This window comes from Theropithecus gelada, chromosome 8 (assembly GCF_003255815.1).
Source record: "Theropithecus gelada isolate Dixy chromosome 8, Tgel_1.0, whole genome shotgun sequence".
Lineage (NCBI taxonomy): Eukaryota > Metazoa > Chordata > Mammalia > Primates > Cercopithecidae > Theropithecus > Theropithecus gelada.
The window spans coordinates 93355374-93382484 of NC_037676.1; the positions used below are offsets into that span (position 1 = coordinate 93355374).

The 27111-nt window shown below is 32.5% G+C and overlaps 1 protein-coding gene across 2 annotated transcripts; it reads right to left on the reverse strand.

The window, feature by feature from the left end:
- Window positions 1-774: 774 nt before the first annotated feature.
- On the reverse strand, window positions 775-27111 carry C8H8orf88 (chromosome 8 C8orf88 homolog). Of its 2 annotated transcripts, none has more exons than XM_025393728.1 (6): window positions 26964-27111; window positions 22200-22298; window positions 20419-20492; window positions 12946-13021; window positions 3045-3151; window positions 775-1350 (listed from the first exon to the last, which is right to left on the reverse strand). In XM_025393728.1, exons 2-6 carry the CDS (start codon window positions 22270-22272, stop codon window positions 1327-1329), a joined length of 354 nt encoding a protein of 117 aa, XP_025249513.1. In that variant the 5' UTR covers window positions 22273-22298; window positions 26964-27111; the 3' UTR covers window positions 775-1326. The 2 variants fall into 2 exon arrangements, with proteins under 2 accessions (XP_025249513.1, XP_025249514.1); XM_025393729.1 differs by lacking the exon at window positions 26964-27111 and adding an exon at window positions 26834-26927.

Consider the following 27111-nt stretch of genomic DNA (forward strand, 5'->3'; position numbering starts at 1 on the left):
TAAAGAAAAAACTGAGACCTAAGTATAAATATCTCATTTTAAAGTAAACAATAAGTTTATAGTTAACAAAGATTTTTTTTTTTCTATTTGAAAACCCATTTTCCTAAAGAACAAAGTAGTAAAAAAAAAAAAAAAAACAAAAACAAAAACAAAAAAAAGAGGTCACCAAAAGACCAAGATAGGAAACGTAACATGGAATACAAGCTTGAATCTGGGAAACAAGCTCAAAAATCAGCGGGAAAAAAAAAGTACTGGTTTTAGAAGTTCAAAATTCAGTGAAACAAACTTTTTGCCAACAGACCTAGGGATATGAGAAATAGAATTAGGGAGAGTTTACACTTACCTATATATCAGCAGATTTTTCTGGAAGAAATCCTTTTTTTTTTTTTTTTAACAACAGTAACATCCAGAGTGACAAATTGCAGGAGATTTAATGTATAAAATTTCTAGGAATTAAAAGCTTAAACTCAAAAATTCTTCATCCATATATGTTATAAGAAATTATAGAATTAAAACTTAATGTACGTCAATTATTTTCAAATGTGCAAATTCTTTTGGAAAAAAAATATCAGTTTTACTTTGAAATTGCTCAACTTCTGCTATTCATATGGTCTGATTAGTGACATAAGTAGCAGCTGTTTTTCAACTTCAGTTTCATTCACTACCATTGTTTCCAAATTATCAATCTCTGCTATTAATTATGAATTTAAGACCATATTATCATCAAAAACCTAGAGACCAATCATATATCTGAAAAGAAATACCCATTAAAAATTCTCCCTCCTGTCATTGAGAACTATGCATTGAACATTCTGAATCATTCTAAGCCTCTGAAGAGACTGTAATGATCCATTCATGAGCTGGTATGAAATCAGTGGGAAGCAGAACAACAAAAGCAACTTTAAAAGCAACAAGAAATTATGTACCATATATACACTGTAGCAAATATTTTATATTTGAGAGTCTTTACAGCTTACATTTCCATTCCATTATTACAAGTGATGAAAAACAAAAAATTGCAAGTAGTACGCAAATTATAAATATACAATCTTCCCACTTCACTAACCAAATTCCTACTTTCCAGTGTAACTTCCCAATTTATGCAGGAAACCTCCTGCAAGGCTGAAACTGATTAGAAAATTCTTTATAGTTTAAAATAGCTCTTTCTCATTTTTAGAGAAGTCAAATAGTCAACCATCAAAATTAAGAATAAATTGAATTGTCACAGTCCATTACAGTTATTGTTGCTAGATCCACCTCATTTGCAGATGTCCAAACTATAAAATGAATAATTCTTTCTCTTCAAATTCATCTGTTCTTAAAATGCTACTTAAAACTTTGGTTGTTTTCCTGTAATATAAAAGAAAAAGTTAATTTATCAATTGATTGAATACGGTTTTTACTAATTAGTTCATCAAACCAAATACTGTGAATGTACCAGGTGTTTACAGATTTAAATGCATGTTAACATAGAAACTATTAAAGTAACTAGAACTGTCAAGTAACAAAATGGCTCATGTTTTAAAAATATATGTAATTCATTTTAAAATATATTAAATTGTATTCCAAACCTGTTGTTCTGTTTCTGTGGCACCTAGTTTTAAAAAATGTATTAATGTGTAAATCAAAAGTAAAATGAATTCTAATGTGTAAGTTTGTTTTAAAAAGTGTATGTCAAGCTTTTATTTACACAATAAAATGTTATTAAAGGTGGAAAGTCTACAAATGAAACAGTGACTATAGTTTATATAGCACTGAAGTTTACATTTATTCTTACAGACCATGGATTACATATCCCAAAGATCTTTGAACAGGTGGAAAAGTTGAAATATCAAGTACATTTTTTCTTATTTAATATTCCTGTATGAGAAGTATTATACAAAATTTTAATTCCTGCTTTAATTAACTTTAAAAAGGATTGGCTAGAGATTTAAAGTTAGGGAGTTTAAGAAATATTAACATAAACTATGAACAACATAACTTTTTTTTAAAATTATAATTTGAGGAAAAAAATACTATGAATTCCAAAGAATTAGAATACCAAAAATGGAGATAGGAGGTAGTACCATATATCTCCCATTTGAACTTTTCTCAGTATACCTATATCCTGAATCTCATATCAGAAGAGTCCTAGCTGCCTTTACCTATGTAAAGGTATTTCCGAAAACTCTAATAGAAAGTTAAATTCCAGTCAAATGTAAGTAGAGACCATAAAGAATGGGAATCATTTACTAAGAGCAAATGAGAGAAAAGTATCATACTCAGTAATCTCATGCATTATTTTATTAATCCTAACAGTCAGAGATTATCATCCTTATCAGCAACTGCAAAACTAAGGTTCAATGACGTTAAGTGACTTGTCCAAGTTTGAACTGCCAGTACACAGAATGGAGCTACAATTTGAAGCCATGTCTGATGACAAAATCCATGTCCTTTCCATGAATATCCTAAGAGATGCATGTATGTATTCATTATGTGTATTTATTTAGATGGAATTTGATAAAGTAACAGAAATATAAAGGGCTAAGAACAGCAAAGACATGTTAAAGAAAAATACATGAGATGATTTGTTATAATGTATAAAAAGACTAATTGAACAGAATGGATAGCCCATTAACAGACCACGCATATATTGCCACAAAGATGTCAGAGAAGTACCATTTCAATAAATATTTTTTAAATGACTGGATATCCATGTAGAAAAAGGTAAAACTTGATGCCCACCTCACATCATAGAATAAAATTAATTTCAGGTGGCAAATATAATTTAATTGAAAAAACAAAACTTTTAGAGTATTGGATAATATTTTCATGACCTTCCAATTAAAAATATTTCTTAAACAAAATACAGCTATTCCATTCTAATTTTTAGACAGTTACTTTATAATAATTGGTTTATTATACCTTTAGATTTTTGTAGTTTTCTGAATTACCTGTATCTTATAATAAGGAAGGTTAAAAATCTAGAGGTAGAGTCTGATGAAAATGTTAAAGAAAAATATTTTTAATATAATATTACAATACAAACTTAGAAAACTACTTACTGGTTTTTGCAGTACAATGGGATGATCAGGCAGAAAGTCTGGTTTTTTTCTGCAGATGGAAACACTTGAGAGCTTCAACAGGAAATCTCTGCTGTATTTAATTCTCTCTGTAGATATTAAACATCAAATGTAATGTTATGAAATGTAGAGCTGTCTAGATCACTTTTTGGTTTATTTTTTTCTGGATGTCCTCTATTATTTTATAAAATGATGAGTAGTGTGTCTATGCAAAAGAGGAGGAGAAAAAAGCTTTGAAAAGCATCTACTGCCTCCAATTCTCCTTTTACATAGAAAGAAAACCAAGTAACCAAGGAAAAATGAAAGAAATATAATTAGGAAAATGGGGAATGCATGGCTTTTTTCATCTGGTTATTCAGGTCTAGTAAAATGATCTTCTATAAAGTATAACCACAGTAAAAACTATTAGGCAATTCAGATCCTGCCAAAATGTTACTTTAATGAGCCTATCAAGTCTCAATCAATACTAAAAACTTAACACAATAAAAATAAATTCAATTCGAGAAACATTTATTGTACATCTTACTATGTATCAGGAACTGTGCTAGGTAATAATGAATAGGACCCAAGATAGGGCCCTTATCTTCAAGGAGAACAATGTTTCAAATATCTGCAGATTTCAAATCAGAAATGATTACCAGAAACGATCACCAAGACAGATTATATGCTGTCCCAGAAGGCAATGGAATAATATGTTTAATGTTCTAAAAGAAAAGAACAGTAACCAATGTCCAGTAACCATGTCCAGTGGGGGTAAAAACCGCTCAGAAATGCATGTGAAGGAAAGACATTTTCAGATAAAGTAAAATTGAAAGAATTCATCACCAGCAGATGTGATCTTCAAGAAATACTAAAGGAAGTTCTACAGGCTGAAGGGAATTATACTAGATGGAAACTTTACTGTTGAGAAATAAAGAGCAAAAGAGATGATAAATAGGTGGGTAAGTATAACAGATTCCTTTTTTCCTCTAAGTTTTGTTTTAAGAAATATGTATTACTGTTAAAGCAAAAGCAGCCACAGATAATATATAGGATGTGGCTATGTTTCAATACATTTTTATTTATAAAAACAGGAATTGGTCTGTAAGCCATAGTTTACTGACCCCCTAAACATTACATTAAAGACTACAAATTGACAGAGTGGATTTAAAAAATAAGAAGACCCTAGTATATGTTGTCTACAAGAGACACATATTAAATATAAAGGCATATAAGTTGAAAGTAAATGGATATAAAAAATGCAAAGACTAGGAATAAAAAGGGTTGAATTACTATCCTATCTTCCTATCAACTAACAGGTAACAATTATCAATGTGTTGTTCCTAATACACAGTTCTGAAATACATCAAGGAAAATTTAACTTATCAGAAATTTTGGGTCTGGCTTCTTTCATGTAACATTTTTGAGGTTCATCCTTAATCTGGAACATTCTATGTAGCCAAACCATCAATCAAGTGTGAGAACAGAATAAAGATATTTTCAAATACACAAACTCAAAGAATTCACCAACCCAATACCCTTTTTTCATGAAACTCCTGGAGAATGTACTTGAGCAAAATAAGGACATAAATCAATAAAGAAGAAAACATAAAACTCAAGAAATGGAGGTAAGTGATGTCAGGTAAAACAGCCAAGTAGAGAATTCTAAAAGTCTTTCCTCCACAAAAACAAGTATGCTCATAAAAACTGTCAGAATCAACTTTCTCAGAACCCCGGACTCTAACCCAAAGCCTGTAAAAACCAGGGGAATGCTTAGTGAACAAAAAAATAGCTAAATTTGGGAAAAAAATTGTGGCATTTAACTTACCTGGGACCATCCCCCAGATAGGCCATGGCCTTGAAAACAACAGCCCTCATTACTTTTACAGGTTCCCAGAACTGGAGGGAGTAGTACAGACTTCATTCTCAAAAAATTATGATTATTTGTTTTGACCTTTCTGGTGGTTCCCTGAGGAACCATTCTGAGAAGCTTGCCTGTACTTCACACCTAACTAAGAATTCTCCTAGCATTAAAGCTGCTGCCCAAAATCCATTTGTCCAAACATTTACAGGAAAATGTATTAGTTGCTTCCACCTGAGACAAGGGATAACAATGGGAGCAAACATTAGGCATACCAAAAAGCTTGGGAGGAAAAACTGAAAAAACAAGATGCTTTGAGGAAGAAGGGCACTGAAAGAATCCCAAATATTCTTTATAGAAGCCCACATGCATGTCAAAGCTAGGCTCATGTTCACAGAAAAACTTGAGAAGATCCTAAGCACTCACTCCTGGCTGACTTTCAGATTCCTACCAAGCAGGAAAAGAAGGTGAAGGCAGAATTAAGGCAATACATCAAAATACATAGAGGCCTTATGCAAAGGCTGAAAGAGGGGCTTCTTTGTTTTTCAGTTTGGTATGGTTCTAGCCATTGAAGGAAATTATGTCAAATCACTAGCTGACTACTAAGATAACATAATAGAGACTTCCATGGTCATTCATGACAAAGAATATAGATTTTACAGTATTAGTTTGGAAAAGTCACTAAGCTAACAACAACTACTACAACAAAGAGCAACAACAAACCCAAGGGAAGAAAGAAAATCTGATTTCCAGAGCAGCCACATTATAACATTCAAAATGTCCAGTTCTCAACCACCACAACAAAAATTATAAAGCACGCAATGAATGAAGAAAGTATGGGCTCATTCATTGGAAAAAAAGAAATAGAAATTTTCACCAAGGAAGCCAAGACATTGAATTTACTTGAGAAAGACTTTCAATAAACTATTTTAAATATGCTCAAAGAGCTAAAGAAAATTATGAGAGGAGTGTCTCATTAAATAGAGAATATCTATAAAGAGATGGAACTTATAAGAAGCCAGATAGAAATTATTGAGAAGTACAATAACAGAAGTGAAAAATTCACAAGGGTTTCAACAGCAGATTTGAGCAGGCAGAAGAAAGAATCAGCAAATTTAAAAGTAATTCAATTGACATTATTCAGTCTGAGGAGCAGAAAGAAAAAATAATACAGAAAATGAACAGAGTCTAAGACACTTACGGGTTACCATCAAGCATACCAACAAATATATAATGGAAGTGCCAGGAGGAGAGAGAGAAAAAGGAGAAGAAATGGTATTTGAAGAAATCATGGCATAACATTTCCAAAATTTAACAACAAAAAAAGAATCTATACATCTAAGAAGTTCAACAAACTACAAATAGAATGCAGACAACCCCCAACTTATGATGGTTTGACCTACAATTGTTTGACTTTATGATGATGTGAAAGCAATTCAAGGTTTCAGACTTTAAGCACTGGTGATTCTCTGACCAAAGACTCTCTGGGCCAAAGACACTCATACCAACTTACTATATTTTCAACTTATGATGGGTTTATTGGGAAGTAATCCCACCATAAGTTAAGGAGCATCTATCTGTATACTAAAAGAGATTCTTCACACATAGATACATCGTAATCAATCTGTTAAAGTCAACGAAAATCTTGACTTCAGAAAGACAGTAGCAATTCATCACTTTACAAGGGATTCTCTATCAGATAAACAGCTGATTTCTCATCAGAAACCATGGATGTCAGAAGTCATGGGATGACATATTTAAAGTGCTGAAATCAAAAAACGTGTCAATCAAAAAATCTATACCTGACAAAAGCTCCTTCACAAATGAAGCAGAAATGGAGACATTCACAGATAACCAAATACTGACAGAGTTTACTGCTTGTAAACCTGTCTTACAAGAAATGCTAAAGGGAATCTTTCAGACTTAAAGGATAGTACGGGACTAAAATCCACATGAGGAAATAACACCAGTAAATGTAACTACACAGGCAAATATAAAAGTATCAATAAATTTTCAGTATGAAATTCATCCTTTTCTCCTATATGATTTAAAAGACAAGTGCATAAAAATGCGTAATTATAAATCTAGGTCAATAGATGACAGAATGTGTATAAAGATGTAATTTATGACAATAACAACATAAAGGTGACTTTAGAGATCTATATAGGAGCAATGTTTCATATAACATTGGAAGTAAGTTGATATTAATTCAAACTAGTTTGTTATATATTAAATTAATACCCAACACAGCAATTAGGAACATAAAAAATATAGTAAACTAAAAGGAAATAAAAATAGTACACTAGAAAATATCTATTAAACACAAAAAACAGTAATGGAGGAATCAAGTAACAAAAAAAGACATACAGAAGACAAATAGCAAAATGGGAGGATTGAGTCCTTTTTAAATCAGTTAATTACATTAAATGTAAATGCACTAACTTTTTCAATTATTATAAAAGGCAGAGATTGGTAGAATGAATTTTTTAAAATCATCTCATTATATTCTGTCCAAAAGAGACTCATTTTAGATCCAATGACAAAAATAAGTTGAAACTGAAAGACTGTAAAAGATATTCAATTCAAGCAGTAACCAAAAGACAGCTGAAGGGAGTATACTAATATTAGACAAAAATAGACATTAAGACAAAAATTGTTATAAGAGACAATGGACATTTATACAATGATAAAAGCATCAATTAATCAAGAAGATATAACAATTATAAGCACATGTATACCCAACAACAGAAAGAAAAACACAGAATTAAGCATAGAAATGGACATTTTAACATTAGTAACTGGAGACTACAATATTCCACGCTCAATATTGGATAGGAAAACTTAACAGAAGATCAACAAGGAAACAGAACGTGAACACTACAATCCAACTAACCTAATTACATATATACAACACTTTACCCAACAACAGCAGAATATACATTCTTCTGAAGCACACATGGAACCAGAGCACGCATGTTCCACACACATGGAACATTCTCTGGGATGAACTCATATGTTAGCCCACAAAACAGTCTCAATAAATTTAAAAAGATTCAAATCATACAAAGTATGCCCTATGACAACACTGAAATAAAACTAGAAATCAAAACCAGAAGTAAACTGGAAAATTCACCACTATGTGTAAATTAAAACACACTCTTATACAACCAATGCATCAAAGAATAAACAACAGGGGACTTAGAAAATATGTGACAAATGAAACAAAGTCACAACATATCAAAATTTATGAGATGAAGCAAAAACAGTGTTCAGAGCATAGTTTATAGCTATAAACGTCTTATTAAAAAAGAAGAAATAACTCAGTATCTAACATTACACACTAAGGAACTAGGAGAAAAGAGCAAACTAAATCAAATACTAGAAAAAATGAACTAAATAATAAAGATCAGAGTGAAGATAAATGAAATAGAGAATATAAAAAACAACAGAGAAAATCAGCAAAACCAAAAGTTGGTTATTTGAAAAGACAAAAACTAACAAACCTTTACCAAGACTGATTAGGAAAAAAATGACTCAAATTACTAAAATCATAAACAACAGTGGTTTTGCATCCTGCAACTTTAATTTATTTTTATTAGCTCTAATAGTTCATGTGAATTCCCTAGGATCTTCTATATATACAGATGCTTCTCAACTTACAATGGAGTTATATCCTAATAAACCCATTTTAAGTTAAAAATAGCAAAAGATGAAAATGCATGGCTAACTAGGAGTGGCACCTTGCTGATGCTGCCCAGCATCATGAGAAAAGTACAGTTTCTACTGAACAGATATTGTTTTTGAACTATTGTAAAATCAAAAAATTATAGGTCAAACCATCCTAATTGGTGATCATCTGGGTAGGACTGTGTTCTCTGTGAATAGAGATGCTTTTACTTCATCTTTCCCAATTTAAATACCATTTATTTCTTTTTCTTGCCTAATTGCTATGGCTAGAACTTTCAACATAACATTGAATAAAAACAGTGAAAGTGGACACCCTTATCTTGTTCTTGATAGCATGTTTTGTCAAATGCTTTTTCTTCAATTGAGATGATCATGTGCTTTTCCCTGAATCTTGTTAATGTGGTGTATTATTACTGATTTTGATATGTTGACTCACCCTTGCATTATTGAGATTAATCCCACTGGGACATGGTATTACTGATTTTGATATGTTGACTCACCCTTGCATTATTGAGATTAATCCCACTTGGACATGGTATATAATCTTTTTGCTATGTTTATAGTAAAAAGTTGTTAGTATTTTATTGAGGATTTTTGTATCTATATTTGAAGGGATATTGGCTATAGTTTTCTTTTCTTCTGATGTCTTTGGCTTTGGGTATCAGAATAATACTGGCCTCACTGGAAGTGTTACCCCTCTTCATATTTTTTGGGAATAGTTTGAGGATTAGTGTTAACTGTTCTTTAAATGTTTAGTAGAATTTACTGGTGAGAAGCCATCTAGTCCCAAACTTTTCTTTGTTGTGAGGTTTTTAATTACTGATACAATCTTCTTACTTGCTACAGGTTTGCTCAGATTTTCTATTTCTTCTTGAGTTAGTTTTGGTAAATTCTGTGTTCCTAATAACTTGTATTTTATCTAGGTTATCTAGGTTTTGGCATACAACTAACTGTTCATAATAGTCTCATAATATTTTTCATTTTCATAAATTCATAGTAATGTTCCCCATGAAATAAATTTATTTTATATATGATCAATGAATAACAAAAAGATTCCATTTACAATAACATCAAAAAGAATACAGTACTTAGGAATAAATTTAACCAAGGAGGTATATGACTTGTACACCAAAAACTGTAAAATATTGCTAAAATAACTTAAAGAATACCTAAATGGGAAGATTTCTTATGTTTATGGATTGTGAGATTTAATATTGTTAAGTTGGCAATATTCCTCTCGAAGTGATCTATAGATTCAATGCTATCCCTATCAAATTTCTAATGGCCTCTTTTGCAGACATGGAAACATTGATCTTAAAATATCAAATGGAACTGCAAAGACCCCTAAATAGCCAAAACAATTTGGAAAAAGAACAAAGTTGGAAGACTTAACACTTCCCAATTTTAATAGTTACTACAAAGCTATAGTAATCAAAAAAGTGTGATACTGACGTAAGGACAGGCATATAAAACAGGAGAACAGAATTAAGAGTCCAGGAATAAACACATTAAACACATACACCTATGGTCAACTGATTTTCAACGAAGGTGCCAAGACCATTCAATGAAAAAAGAATAGCCTGTTTTACAAATTATGATGGGACAAGTGGATACACACATGACAAACAATGAAGCTGGACTTTTATTTCCCATCATATGTAAAAATTAACTCAAAATAGATCAAAGACCTAAATGCAAGAGCTAAAACTATAAAACTCTTAGAATGAAACAGGGGTAAATCTTAATGACCTTAGATTTGGCAATGACTTCTTAGATCTGACACCAAAAACATGAGCAACAAAAGGAAAAACAGTTAAAATTCATCAAAGCTAAAAAAATTTGTGCATTAAAACACACTATCAAGAGAATAACACAAGCTCCAGTAGAGAATGAAAAGACAACATATGTATGTATGTGTATATATATATATATATATGTGTATATATATATATACACATATATATATATATATATATGCACACAGTGGAAAGAGAACAATAGCAGGAAGGAGAATAACAGATAATAGATAAGAGTCTAATATCCCGAAGTCTTGTAACTCAATAACAAAACAACTCAATAACAAACAACCCAGTTAAAATATTGTTAAACAACTTGAATAAAGGATGTATCCAAAAAACAAATAGAAATAGCCAACAAGCACACGAAAAAACAGTATCATAATCGTAAGAAAATGCAAATCAAAACCATAATGAGATACCACTTGTCACCCACTAGGATTGCTTATAATAAAAAGATATAATAATACCAAGAATATTGAGAGATTGGAAACCCTAGTACCTTGCAACTAAGAATGTAAAACGGTAGAACTGCTGTGAAAAACAATTTGGCAGTTCCTTAAAATGTTAAAACACAGAACTACCAATGATCCAGCAAGTCGGCTCCTAGGTATATGCCTGAGAGAAATGAAAACAAGTGTTGAAACAAAAACTTGTATGCAAATGTCCACAGCAATATTATTCACAATAGCCAAACAGTGAAAACAACTCAAATGTGTATCAGTTGAGAAATGGATAAACAAAATGTGGTATAATCCACACAATGGAATATTATTTAGTCATAAAAAATAAAGTATTAATAGTGCTAAAACATAATGAACCTTGAAAACCTTATGGAAAGTGATAGAAGCCAGACACAAAAGGTCACATATTGTTCACAAGAGAAAGGTAAATGTGATGGATATCTCAATCACTCTTATTTAATCATTACACATTGTACATAGTAATCAAAATATCACATGTACTCTCAATTATTTTAATTGATATAAAATATGTACAGCTATTATATATCAATTTAAAAAATAAATTGAAAAAAGTGACATATTGTATGATTCCATTTATATGATATGGCCAGATAGCTAAATCCAAAGAGACAGAAATAGATTAGTGTCTACCACACGGCCTAAGTAGAGAGAAGAGAAAGTAGTAACAGCTTAATGAGTATGAGGTTTCTCTCTAGGGTGATAAAAATGTCCTGGAATTAGTAGTGTTGTACAACATTGTGAATGTACTAAAAGCCATTTAATTGTATATTTTAAAATGGTTAAAATGGTGACTGGGTGAACTCCACTTCAATTTTTTAAAAAAGAAACCAAAGGATTATAAAGGGATATCCCAAGATAATAGCAAAGGTCCACTCCAGAAAAATAGCTGTACAACAGTACTAAAGAACAACTAGTCCATATTGGAATAGGATTATGGAGTATTCTGAAAGGAATGTCCCATCTAAGAAAAAAAAGAACTGATATACTTGAGCATAAATAGTATACACAAGTGTGGCAGAGTTGTTGGAGCATTTTAAGAAAAGAGTTAACAATAGATAACACAGAAACATAAGGCAAACATTCACTTTAGAAAAAATGATAAATTGTATAAAAAGGGAGATATGCACCTCTTGGCTAAGCAGTTATATTTTACACAGTCACAGTAGTATAAAGAGTGAGTAACATTTTAATTGAAACTTGTTAAATAACTATGTGGTGGGGAGATGAAAGGGTGAAGAACTGAAGGAACTGATGTGAGAGACTTAAGTTCTCATTTACCAAGATAAAACATCAATATAAAGTTTTCAAACATTGAGAAATTTGGAAATACTTGTATTTAGAAATATGCGGATAAATATTAGAAGAAAAAATTAATCGTCTCTTCATACTTCAAACTTTTAAACTACATACATTAATTGACAAAAATTTGGAAACTAAATTAAATAATTTTATTTTATTTTTAAAATAGGTAGTGTGGGAGAGACTATTGGTTTTCCCCTAGAGCAGTTCTTTCTTTTTGTTTCAGTAATAGAATTAACTGTATTGCTAAAGACTATGTTTCCCAGTCTACCCTGCCAGTAGGCACAGTATGACCAAGTTCTGGCAATGTGATGTAAGTGGAAGTACTATGTGCAACTTCTGGGTCATAATCTTAAGGCAAACTTCCTTCCCCCTTTCCTCCTTCCTAATGGCTACACAGGAACATCATGGCAGGAACAGAGGCAGTTATCTTGGGACCATGAGATGGAAGCCATGTGTTGATGGCATAGTAATAAGATAAGAGAACAGTGGGAAAATAGAAACTTCACAGGGCAAAATCATTACAACAGTTCAGAATTTTACATGATACAGAAAATCTAGTAATAAACTCCTATCTTGCTTAAGCCATTGTATTCTGGTCTCTCCTTGAAAGCAGTCAAACTGGTAGCCTGACTCATATAGATAGAAATCAATCTAAAAATATATAATAAAATTTCATATAATATAGGTTTGCATCTAAGCGATACAGTAATATTAACTGTATATGAATGCTAAGACATTCAATGATAAAATTGGGAATTATGATAAAATTTTACCTTTTTTAACTGGAGACTGATGTTGCTGTTGTTCATTAAGACCTTGAGAAAAGGCTTGCATTCCATTCGTCTTACACTGGCAAACATGAAGAAAATAAACTTTTTAACTCATGTTTTAAAATTTTATATAATTAGTTTAACTACCCAAAAATATTTTCCTAATAATATACGCATTTAGTAGGAGCTAAGTAACAAGCAATCATTATAAGTCTGCTTATTTAAAATGAGCAACAAAAACATCTTTCAAAATATATTCACATATATCTACAGTTTTTTGGCATTATTATAATTATTATTGAAAAGGAATATAAAACTAAAGATGAATTTTATTGTCCTAAAGATAAATAATTCCATAGTCATTAAAAGTACTTTTTTCTTGACAAAAATGCCATTTGGAAAAAAAATTTAATAGATGAAAACAAAACATTTTTATTCACAAAAATTCTGCAAGAATACTATTTACTCTTTTAATCTCTGAAGTAAAGACTGATGTCGCTTTATAAGCCTATGGACTATTTCACCTAATGCCTTGGAAATAAGAGAAATAAGAAAAATTGATGTTATCCAATGAGACAAAGAAAATCAGAAACACTGGCAGAGTTCTATGTCTTGAAGAGAGACGCCTTAGTGCAGAGATTTTCCAGTCTCACTTGCAAGACCATCTTTGTTATAAGATTGGCTAAGCTAATCTGATGATATTTTAAAAATTCATTTTTACCTAAATCCTTTTCTTCTGATCCCATACTCACCAGGACATACTCAGATTCAATTTAGCTTTCCATAAATCTCCCTAGAAGTAAACAATATACCAGTTGTACCAATGAGAGGAACCCAGAACATAAGACATCAAGATTTCTCATTATAAAATAATTGGTGTTCTGATTTTATAAATCAGTTTTACAAACTTGGTTAATACTATCTACCCTTGAGAGATTATCTCCTCTTGTGCTGACAAAAATCAGTTTGCAAACCATCCCTGAATTAAGGTAAATCTCAACGAAACTAGGTTTCTTTGGAAACATCTATCCTTAAAAATAAATATCTGTGCTCCATCAATCATTGTATTGACAAGTTGTAAGCCATTCCTTAAATTTCTGTGAATGCTAACTACTCCACCTAAAGGCAGTAGGACTAATTATCTAATGCTGACACAATAAAGTCTATGGAGATAATTCCACACTATTGAAACAAGAACGGCATCAGAAAAAAAATCAAGTTTTAGTAGAGCTTTTTAAGTAGAGATAGAAAAAATGGAAAATGCCTAAGATTTGGGTTCTCCAAAGTTCTTCTAGACTGTTGTATTTAATTAACTATAAAATGGTATTCTAAAAATTAAAAAAAAGACTATTTCTTACCTCTGGAAATTTTAGCAGATGCACATTTCACTAAGTGTGTAACATCTACTTAAATGCAAGATCTAAAATCAGACTTGAAGGTAAAATTGTACTTTGTCATGTCTGTACATATTAAAAACTTAAAATACTGATTATTTCAAATAATAGCATGTAAAAAGTACACCTACAAAAAGTTTTATACAGTGATTATCTATATGTTATCTCATTTAATTATAATCCTATAAGGAATAAGGCAAGTGTTATGATCACTACGTTATAGGTAAGGAAAATCAGACCAGAAAAGTTTGGTGACCAAGCCAAAAGTACACAGATAAGAAACAGCTGAGCTAGGTTTTGAAACTCAAGGCTACTATGTAAATTTGTGAAGGGTATGCATCTAAAGGGTTATCATTCACCACATCAATGTTGTATATTTTCTAGCAGATAGCAGCAAAGTATCTTACCCAAAAAAACAAAAACAAACAAACAAAAAACGTATATTTTCTATAATTTTTCATTCCTCTTCTAATTCTTGCAAAGTTGCCAAATTGGTAGTAGTGGACCTGTTAAACTCATCCATTTAACAAACACAGAGTGCCTATGACATGACAAGCACTGTGCTTTGTGTCAGGAAATACAAAGATTTACATGACATTCCAGTATCTGTTCTCAGAGACTCACAAACTAAAAGGCAGAAAAATAAAACAGCAAATCATAATAAAATCTGAGAAGCTCTGTAATAAAGATATGCAGAAAGTACAATAAAAGAACTGAGTCAGGGTATCAAACTTGGCTTAGAAATGCCAGGAAAGGCTTTACATAGGAGATGATGCTTATATTGACTCTTGAAGGATCAGTAGGAGTTAGACTGGCAAACTAATGAAAAATTAATGTTTATGGAATAAAAGAATAGCCTTGTACTGAAGAGCACAGGAAAATATGGCTAGTTCAGGAAATGGAAAAGGTTAAACAGAGGAGTAAAGCAGGATAAGCATCAAGTTTCTTACAATTTTATTCAAATCAAGTGCTCTTTGTAATGGTACAATTCCCCAATATGCATGCTCAGAAGTTCTATTTAGACTTTTTGTATTTTTTTGAGACAGTGTCTCACTCTGTCACCCAGGCTGGAGTACAGTGCCACGATCATAGGTCACTGTAACCTTGAACTCCTGAGCTCAAGTCAGTCTCCCAATTCAGCCTCCTGAGGAGCTAGGACTACAGGCATATACCACCATACCCAGCTACTTTTCAAAAGTTTTTGTAGAGACAAGATCTTGCTACATTGCCCAGGCTGGTCTCAAACTCCTGGGCTCAAGTGATCCTTCCACCTCAGCCTTCCAAAGTGCTAGGACTACAAGTGTAAGCACCCCACCTGGCCCTTTTATATTCTATAGCAAGAAAGTTCCCAGCCTCTGTCACTCATCTTAAACAAATGTATACCACTGAGATCAGGAAAGAGAATAAGAAGAGACAAATGCATATCACTCTCTATTCCTGGAATGAAAAGTTAAAGTGCGAGATTTCTAGGCAACATCAAAAGACAAAAGGTAAACAGGAAAAAAATTACAATTCGTATCTTAAATAGTTTCACCTAAAAGAGCTCCCAGGAAACAATTTAAAAAAAATAAAAAAGCCTATAGAAGAGAATGGGCAAAGGACAAGAAACAGTAACACAGAGGAGAGGAAATCCAAATGACTCTGAAACAGATCAAAGTTAGCCACAAATTCTTGATACTCTTCTCATCAAGAGGTAAATTCTGTATCTCCTTCACTTAAATCTTGGCAAGATCTATGACTGCTCCTACCAATATACATTTCAGAAGTGACACAGTGCTAGTTTCCAATCCCAGATATTAAGAGGCTGGCAACTTCTATCTCCTGTCCCTTTGAACATTAGTCTTGGAATCCACATGTAGTGTTATAAGAAGCCCAAGCCACTTGGAAAGGCCATTTGTAGGTGCTCATTCCAGTTCATAGTACCAGCTGAGCTCCAAGCCAATGGCCAGTATTAACTGACAGCCATGTGAGTGAGTCATTTTCATCATCCAGTCAAGCCTTTAGCTGTCTTAGATGCTATCTGACTTCAACTACATGACTATACTAAAGTGAGATATGGCCAGCTGAGTTCAGTCATCCCAGGAGACCATGAAAGAAAACAATAAGCTGTTGTTTTAATCCAAAATTTTCAAATACTTTGTTATGAAGAAATAATGAAAAACAGGTTACAGAAAGTTGTTCATAAAGGAAGATAATACCAGATAGAGCCATTGATCTACACAAAGAAATAAAAAGTTCTGGAAAGTCAATAAATGAAAGTAAAATAAAATTATTTCAGTTTTTAAAGTTAAAAGATAACACAGAAAGAAAAAAATTAGTAATGATTGTGTGTTTACAGTCCAAACAAAAGTAAAATTATTATCATAATAAGCACAAGAACGGAAGGGTGGTCTCCATAAAAAGTTACTAGATCTAATAACTGAGTTTAACAAAATCACTATACAAAATCAATTATATTTCTAAACCCTAGCAACCAACCAGTAAAATTTAAAATTTACAAAAAAATACCATTTACAATACTATCGAAATATCTGAAACACTTATAAATTGTATAAATGATGTTCAAAAGCTCTATGCTGGAAAATACAAAGAATCAAGGGATATGTCAAGTTAACAGATCATAAGATGTCAATTCTTCCCATATTAATCTATAAATTCAATCAAAATGCCAATAGACTTTTTTGTAGAAAATGACAAACTCACTTAAGATTTATATGCAAATACAAAAGACCTAGAATTGTAAAGATAAATTTTAGAAACAAAGTTAGTGACCTTTCATAACCTGGTTTCAAGACTTATCATAAAGCTACAGTAGACTATAAAGTGTAATATTGACATAAAGGTAGACATAAATCAACAGAACATAACAGAGTTTTGAAATAAATCAATGCATGTGTGATATACTGGTTTTTCAAGGAACTTTTGCAGTTCAATAATAAAAAGACAACTCAAATAACAGAAATAAGCAAAAAGACATGAATAGGCACTCTACCAAAAAATAAAAATTTAAAGAAAGAAACAGGAAAAGAAAAACACAGATGTCAGAGAAGTTCATGATAAGAATCTCAATCTCACTAAACATTAAGAAAATGTTAAATACAATGAGATACCACTACTAACACACTACAATGGCTAAAAATAAAAAGATCGACCATACTAATGTTGGCAAGGCTGTGAAGCATCTGGAGCTCCCTCATATTACTGATGAGAAGGTAAAATGGCACAACCACTTTGGAAAACATTTTATGATATAAAGCTAAACAAACTTACTATATGATATATCAATTCCACTCCTGGATAGTATGTGTATTTCCACACAAAGATTTGTACATGGTAGTCTATAGTAGCATTACTCATAATATCCAAAAACTAGATACAATCCAATGTTCATCAACTGATTAATAAACAAATTGTTGTATATTTACAGTAGGATATTATTCCACATTAAAAAAAAACTACTGATATATACAACATGAAAGGATCTCATAAACATAATGCTGAGCAAAAGAACCCCAGCACCAAGGAATACACATTATATTTTTCATTTATATGAAACTCTAGAACAGTAAAAACTAACTTATCTATCATTAAAAGAAGCAGATCAGTGGATGTATGGGGCAGGAAGGAGGGCAAGGGGTTAGTGTTAAGGGTAAGTGGTAAATTACTGCAAGGGGATATAAAGACATTTTGGAGGAAGATGGAAGATTTTCATTGTGGGGTTCATTACATGGGATAAATATTTCTCAAAACTCATTGAACAAATGAGTTCACTTTACTATATGCAAACTATACCTCAATAAAGGTGGTTTGAAAATATATCAAGTATCTCTAACATAGGTTCTACTAGCGTTTACATTATAATTGAAGCAGCAGACACAATTGTACATTTAGAAGTAATTTAACTGCATAATTTGATTTTTCTCTATAAAACTGCAATGTTAACATATTAATTTTTTACATATAAAGTAAAAGAAGGTCAATGGTTCCAAAAAGTAATGAATATTATTGTTGTATTTAATTAGGGAAATGTTAGCTGCTAGAACAAATAAAACATTTCTATGACTTATAGAAAACTCATAATAAAGCCAGAATAATTAAGACATCATGATATTGATTATACAGTGATAAAATATGATCACTAGAACAAAGAGCCCAGAAAAGATATGTGTATATGAAAAATTATTATATAATTAAGATTCCACTGATTTATAGGATAAATTATTCAATAAATTATGCTTTACAATCAGTAGCTTATAGGAGAAAATCTAGATTTCTATCTTAACACCATCCAAAAAATCACCTTTAGGTAGACTACACACCTAAATATGAAAGCAAAACTTCAAAGCTTTTGGAAGAATATATAGGAAAATATCTTTTAATTTTGGAAATGGGAAGGCTTCTTAAAAGTGAAATCCCAAAGAAAAACATTGATAATATCATCATATTAATATTTAAAACTTTTAAACAAAAAATGCCACCCAAAAAATGACTCTCTAACAGACCATATTCCTGGAAAAGAAAATATTTTTATGCATATAAGAAAAATAATTAGAATCCAGAACATATTTTAAAGGTATATAAATCAAAAAGAAGAAAATCCAGGAAAAATGGGATAATAATATGAATTGGCAATTCACAAAAGAAGAAATCCAAATGGTCAAACTAAACATATGAAAAGACGCTCTACTTCACAAGTAATAGAGAATTAAAAATTAAAACCAACCAAAATATATAATTTCTCATCTACTGTCTCACCCAATGTTCAAGTCTGACAATAGTAAGGTGAGGACGTAGAAAAATCAGAGTCCCTGTTCATACAAATTGCTTTGAAGAGTAATTTGGCAGCATCTAAAAGTTGAAATTAAGAATACTTAGTAATTCGACTCTAATTTTATGCCACAGAAAACTTCTCAAACATATAAAAATGAAATATATAGATGGCAGTCACAATAGCATTTATTATAATATAGAAACAAGTGCCCATCAACAGAAAATGGAAAAAAATGTTGTATAGTCCCATATATTAAAAGATTATTCTATATCAGTTCATATTTAACTGCTTTATTCATTGTAAAGTTGCCTAGTATTCCATTTACAAATATACTTATGGTTGTGCATGCATAGTCTATTCGTGGATAAGAAATAGTATCGAGAGGCCGGGCACAGTGGCTCAAGCCTGTAATCCCAACACTTTGGGAGGCCAAGGCAGGCAGATCACCTGAGGTTGGAAGTTCAAGACCAGCCTGGCCAATATGGTGAAACTCCACCTGTACTAAAAATACAAAAAAAAAAAAAAAAATTAGCTGGGCATCGTGGCGGGTGCCTATAATCCCAGCTACTCAGGAGGCTGAGGCAGGAGAATCGCTTGAACCCTGGAGGCGGAGGTTGCAGTAAGTCGAGATCGTGCCATTGCACTCCAGCCTGGGCAACAAGAGAGAAACTCTGTCTCAAAAACAAAACAAAACAAAACAAAAAAGACAGAGAGAGAAAGAATTAGTATCTAGGTAAGGAACTGGTACAATGCATCTGGATAAGAAACTGGTGCAATGCTTACTTCTGATCAGAGGAAATAAGAGACTGGGACAGAGATTAGAGGGAAACTTTTCAATAAATGTCATTTTGTATATTTTGAATTTTAAACTTTGTGACTAATTTACTTAGTCAAAAAATTAAAATTTGTAATAAAATGTTAAAGCAAAGATGACAAAATCCTATTTATGTAAAACAAATAAAACAATTCTATTTGTCATAGCAAAAGTACAAATACATTCATGGAAAAAATAAACTGAGGATAGTTATCTATGGGCAGGATGGGAAGGAAATAGGATGGTAGAAGCATATATATAGGGTTTATAACTATATGTTAAGTTTCTTTCTTTAAACTTCTTTAAAGCAAATATAGCAAAATGTTTAGACTTAAAAATGCTGGGTGACAGATAAATGGGTGTTACATTCTTTTTAACATATGTACATAAATTTTTAAAAAGTATATAAAGCATAGTATCTGGCACACAATAACCATCTAACACACGTTACTTTCCAACCTATAATATTTCTTTTTGTTATAATTTCTAAAACTTACTCTGCTAACTCCACTTTGTATGCACTGAGTGTTGCATGGATATTCATTTTGAAAGTTGAAAGGGAACACTGCTCCTGTTAGGAGAGGAAGAAAACGATTTTATATATCTATTATTTCAATAAATAATATAATCAACTAAAAAGCTTAAGTATCCAGGATATTCTTGGCACCATTTTGAAATGTGTTCCAATAGTTCATTTATTCAACATTCATCCAATCTTATGAAGTATCTGATGCTGTGTTAAAAGGATGGGCATACAAACATGAAGAGTTCAGAGATAAGAGTTTACAGTCTATTTTAAAAGACAAGCTCATATATAATGATTATAATATAATTTGATAAGCAGTAAGCTTATTGAGAGATTTAGAGAAAGTACTACGCCAAGCAGAGTGGGTTTGGGGTATCACAAAGGTTTCACAACATTAAGTAATTAAATCTGAATCTAAAAGAAAAAGTAAATGATTCCTTTAGGGATCTGAGATGGCCAGGGAGTATGTAAGTGTGTTAAGAAACACCAAAATTATTTTCTGATTTACTAGACTTTTCTGCCTAATAATCCCCTACTCTCTTGTCTGGATCTTAAGAAGGTACAACCAAATAAGATACCAGGGCTACCTGCCCACCTTGTATCCCCTTTCATTCTCATTCTTTCATGTAACAGTGTTGGAGAGAAATCAGTGAAAAATTGGATCTTCAGAGATGAAGTGGGGTGGGAGTTGCTGGAAAAAGTCTGGTCACAGAAAAGAGCTGCTGCAATGGTTTTACATTCTTTCCTTTAGGATAAAATTTGAGACTTAACCCTACACAACCACTTCCACTGCATCAGAAGTATACAGAATCAGCATTACTCAGCTATGGTACCAGAAGATTCATTAATTTCACTTATCTGACATAAGTCACAGGCATATTGAGAGCAAACATGACCAAAGTGAAGATTATCTTCCTTGAAGGATCCAATGATGGGAAAATGAACACAGGATCGAAACTGGAGCCTCTTCTACCTTTTTTGCTTCATCTGTAAACTCAATAAAATATCTGTATTTTCCCATTTCTAAGTAGTAAGTTAATTCAGCTGAATACATAGACTAAGAAAAAGTTTAAAAAGTTGTATGTGTATCACCTAAAGTAGACACAGAAGCCATTCTACCAATAAGTAATGAATACAATTAAAAGACTAATATTCCAATTTAGAAGTTAAATACTAGGTATTTCAGGAGTTTGTCCAAAAGAATATCTTCATGGGCAAAAGAAAAACATTTTAGAATGTTTAAAATAGATTTTTTGAAATTAGATCTGTTCCAGTTCAAACACAGCAATAACCTCTATCAGAGTACAAGTATGACACAACTACTACAGAACCTTTAAGATTTATGCTAATTTTTTTTGGCATTTGAGTATGTCGTTATTCTTTTAAAAGGTTAAACTATCTCTCCAGCATGACTGCCCTGCAGTGATCATAATCACAGGGCACAATTTTTACTGGGTGTATCACTCTGATCAGAAGCCAGAAGCCTACAAAAATGAGACATGAAAAAAACCACACACACAAAAAGTTACTTTCAGTCAAGGGTTATTCTTCCTACCTTTGTTGGTCTGGTAGACTACAGACTGGTAGGTAATTAAGAATCTTCTTCCTTCAGTAATACTTATAAACTCTTAGTTTTCATTATTTCTTTAAATATCCACCTGAAACAATTGCTTTATATATTATTTAGCTTTTCAAATACTAATTAGTCATTAATACATTAATATTTAAAGAACTGTATAATCTATTACTCACCTGGGGGAGAAGTCAGATGACGAACAGGTCTTGCTGGTTGAAGCGGTTTACCAATTAATTTTTTGGTTTCCATTGTCACAAAGACCTTGAGGTTCCATACTAGAAGATGAAAAAATACATTTTTATCTTTCGGACGAAACAATCAAGATGCTTTACATATATACAAATAACCACATCTTTTTTTAAGATGCCTATTTTACAAGTTAAAGTGGAAAATACAAACACAAAAAAGCATTTAATATGCAATACTCAGACTCCTTTTATAGCATTTGTCATAGTTAAACATTCTCTCTTTAAAACATTTTCTTTCCTTAACTTTACTGACTCTATATTTCTTTTTGTTTTTCTTTTCTTTTGAGGCAGAATCTCACTCTGTCACCCAGGCTGGACTGCAGTGGCACAATCATAGCTCACTTCAACTTAAAGCTCCTGGGCTCAAGAGATCCTCCTGCCTTAGCCTTCCAAATAGTTGGGATTACAGGCATGAACCACCAGGCCCGGTTAATACATTTCTTTTAAAGATGGGGTCTCACTATGTTGCCCTGGCTATGTTCTTTTGGTTTGTTTCCTATTTCTTTGATTGTCTCTTCTAACTTCCTTCACTGATTCCTCTTCTCCTGTCTTTCTTCCAAATTTGGCTTTGGTCTTCTTAGCTAAAACTCATCTACGCTCATGGCTGCAACTTCCCATCTACATGATAAATATGCCCTAATTTATACTTCCAGAATCCACTTCTCTTTTAAACTCAAGTTCTATTTTTCTCATTGTCTAATAATATTTCAATTTATATATTATCACAGGTACCTCAAATTCAACATATCTAAAATCTAATTAATAACTTTAACTCCTGTATTCCTTTAAAGTCATCACCAACTCCCTTGGACCACACTTGATAAAACTGCCTTCAATTTGATGGGTTAAATTAGAGCCTCTGATTCCAGTATCAGTCTTTAATTTCTGTTCATGCTACTTCCAAAATATTAACGTTATTTTCTTACATCATATATTTGGACATTTAAGTGTTTTGTCTATAGTTTCCTCACTATCTCGGCTGTTCTTCTTCCAAATAGCTATTTATCTGTCAAGACCAAGATCAAGCTCTTGCCACTTCCTTGGAAAATATCCCCCTGGCTCAACAGGTAAGGTTAAATAAAATAGTCTACATGAAATTCTCTAATAATAAAATAATAATAGCAATAATAATAATTCTTCCTTCCTTATATTCCTCCTCCACTAGTCCCTACTGTATTTTATCAATTTTCCTAAAATATATCATAGTAAATATATTACATGTCTACTTGATTGGACTATCAGTTAGTTGAGGCCACAAAAACCAGACCTTATTTATTTTTGTATTCTAGTATCTGCAACATAGATTTATTAAATAAACTCTATAAATGTTAAGTACCTCATCACTGCAACTAAAATCTAACACCTGTATGGGAGACAAGATTTCCAAATTTTGATGCCCATCAAGACAAACTCAAAAACAAAACTCCACTTGATTTTGCACCTGCTTATCCAGAAATAATTGTAACCATATGATATTAAGAAAATCATACGTCTAAGTGCCTGTTTCCCCAAGTATAAGATAGAGCTAGTAACCCTTTAAGTTCCCAGAAATGCTTTATCCTATTTTTAAAGTATCTTTGGACATGTATAATTCAAATGTTAAAATTATAAACTTATAAACAACCTCTCAAAATTAGGAATGGTAACCAAGCACCCAAAAGTTACTATTTGGAGATAACCCAGCAAGTACTTCAAGTTAATACCAACCCAGCTTTGTAATGTGTCTGTTAACTAGTATTTCAACGTGGCAATTAACAACCTCTAAACAAAGCTAATGCTCTCTGTACTTTTTGTGCAATACAACTGGATATAACAAGATGTTAAAAAAAGTTATAAGCACAAGTAGAAAAAAATACTTCAAATAAATAGTTATTAATATTTTCTATGTGGAAGAGTATATTTAAAATAAGGACCAAAAAGCAACCTAATATACATTGCTTTATTTGATGTTTATCCTATTTATTTTAGTTAAGACCCCAATACTAGTATGTAGTAACTTTCCATCCTATTCCCAACATGAAACTAGTGAATCAGAATACAATAGAATAGAGTACTTTGGCACACACTTCGTTGTTTTTCATTGCTCAGCTGAAATTTAGTTGTAGGTTGTTAAATCTTTTCCAATTGCTGAGCAAGACAAATCCACAGTATTCAAACTAGGGATTTTCAAGAGTTGGGGATTAGGAACTCCATTATATGACGTTGCAACACAAGTAAATAAAAAATAAAGCTCTTTTGGTGCCACCTACCCTTCAATTTACAGTAGGAAAGATACAGCAATGACTCCCTGTATATAAATCCACATCAGTTAAGGAAAATAGAAAAGATGGTGTCATTCAGTACTCTGTTTAGTTTTTTTTTTTTTTTTTTTTTTTTTTTTAAGTAAACTATGCCTGCATGGAAACACTGACATTATAGGGGACAAGTTTGGGATTACAATGCATACTACATTCCACTATCATGTTAATTAATGAAAAACGTTAAGTATTTATAAAAGTAATTATTATTGTAAAACTGATTCACAGGATTATAATTAAGGCAGAACTCCATAAACTAAAACCTAATTCTCAGTTTAGTTAAAAATAATAGACTTAACTGCACTACAAAGTCATTATACTAAATAAATTCAGTCTTAAACTCTAATGCCTGCTTCATCCATGGAATGTAGAGATCAAAAAGTTTCCCTTGAAGCTACTGGTACTACCTAGAGTAGGCATGTATGATATCAACTATTCAAAGCACAGTTACAAAATAAACAGAATCCTGCCTACAACATTGGGTAGCAAGTAGTCAGCCAATCATAAGGTTGTAATATGTAAATTTTAAAATGTAAATGTATACTTTTGTGGTATAAATGTTTTTTAAAGGATATTTTGAACCGATGTCTCCAAAAAACTTTCTATTAATACACGCTGAGAAATGGTTGCTGATAGTGTTTTTCAAGTTCACATGCACTTAACAAATCATCTTTAAAGGCCAAGTTGTATGAATAGAATATTGGTAAATTAGTTATTTACAGTTGCTATTCTACATCTGGCAATACTAACTATATCTTAGGTTCCTTTTCTGTTTTAAAAAATTTACCTAAGTATGAATCTTCAGGCCTTATCAGTCCTGATATTACCAATAAACCTAGAATTGTCTAAAATACAATGGGATAATAAGCAGATATACTGACCAATTTGGCCAAAATCTTATTAATCTAATTTTTTTATTAAGAACCATTTTTAAGGTCCTACTACATACTAAATATAATTTCATTTAATTTTGAGCCATATATGAACTGTGGGAGAAAATTATTATTAGTCCCACTTTACAGATAAGAAACCTGAGGCTCAGAAAAATAAGAGACATGCCCAAGTCCACACAGCTACTAAGTGCTAGATGTTAGGATCTGACTACAAAGTTCACACCTTTATATCAAAACTTGCCTATTTGTTACATAAAAGAAAGATATCTGACTGTCCACTTATCACATGTGGGCACTGCGTGTACAGATTTAAAAATTAATGTGAAAAGTAACATTTATTTATAAGGCCATGCAGAATAAATTGGTATATGCTAGAAATATCCATTTCCTCAATTTACTATTTTTCTTAGAATACTAAATAAATTAGGGAGTATTGTGCTTTCCTCACGCTACAGACGTGGTATACTGCCATACTAACCATAGGTCACAGCATATGAAACATACTATGCATTGGTTTTAGAAGCTGAGTACTATACTTAAACTCCAATATAAATTCTAGTCTTCTTTGAAAAGTACTCATGCTTCTGCCGTTGAGAAATAAGATCATATGAAGTGAAATGATGAAATGAAAAGACCATATTTGCATTTACCTTGTGTATATTTCCCATATGATAACCAGATAAAATTTCATCTCAATTTCCAACTTCAAAACATTACAAAGTTAGGATTCCTTGAAACCAAATGCTACTTGTAAGTAAGCTGCTCACACTGACAAAATGATAAAGAGAAACATACAGGAAATATCAGGGAGTAAGAAATAAACCACCTATGACTCAAGTGGTGAAAGACATTTCACGTTCCACATACCTAGTTGCACTATTAAGGAAAAATTAAAACGAAAATATCAAAAACCTAGAAGCTAGGAGAGTTCCAACATATTTTCCATTTCATGCCTTCTCTTTATAACTAATTTAATTTTTTGTTTGGTCTATTTGAGGGATTTCTCAAAACAAACACAATTTAACATTTAGATGGGCTAAAGGTGTCTGTGATTACTTTAGTATGTAACTGTCCCTTCCGTAGCTTTGACTAAAACACCAGCAATGAAAACCTTGTGCCACCGGGTGTAGGGGGGCAAATCGTCTTGAAAGCCTCCCACCGCCTGGCAGCAGGTGCTGGGGCAGAGCCAAGGGGAGCTGTGTACTTAGCTCCTTTTTTGGCAATGGCTTTGGTCTCGGCCACTTGCCCCTCTATCGGGCTCCCCCGGCCCCCTACACTTTCCTTCCCCTCATCCGACGCGCTCGCTCCCATCCCACTCCCACTTCAGGGTCCACAGGAGACTGAAGCGGCCCTCAGAGATTTCCCGACCCACCTCAGAGCTTCTCTCCCTCGCTTCAACTTTCCCGGGGGTCGGGCCTGGGAGACGGCGCCCACCCGCCTCCTCCACACCGCGGGGCCCGACTTCCGTCCCCCAGTGTCGCTCATCCTCCCCAGCCACTTACCGACTCAAGATCCACGAGGATTTCGGGGCAGCAGCGTCGCCGCGCTCAGCCCAGACGAGGAGGCCAAGCGCCCCGCTGCCCGTCGGGGAACGGCTCCTGCCGCTGGTCCGCTGGCTGACCGCGGTGGCGGCGGCGGGGGGGGCGGGGC

Bases quoted from the DNA above. Each gene is read 5' to 3' on its own strand.
- C8H8orf88 (XM_025393728.1), bottom strand. From the start codon at position 22,272: ATGGAAACCAAAAAATTAATTGGTAAACCGCTTCAACCAGCAAGACCT. The intron at 13,022-20,418 runs GTAAGTTTTAGA...CATGTTTGCCAG, and splicing joins TACAAAGTGGAGTTAGCAGA to TGTAAGACGAATGGAATGCA. The intron at 1,351-3,044 runs GTAAGTAGTTTT...TTTATATTACAG, and splicing joins CCATTGTACTGCAAAAACCA to GAAAACAACCAAAGTTTTAA.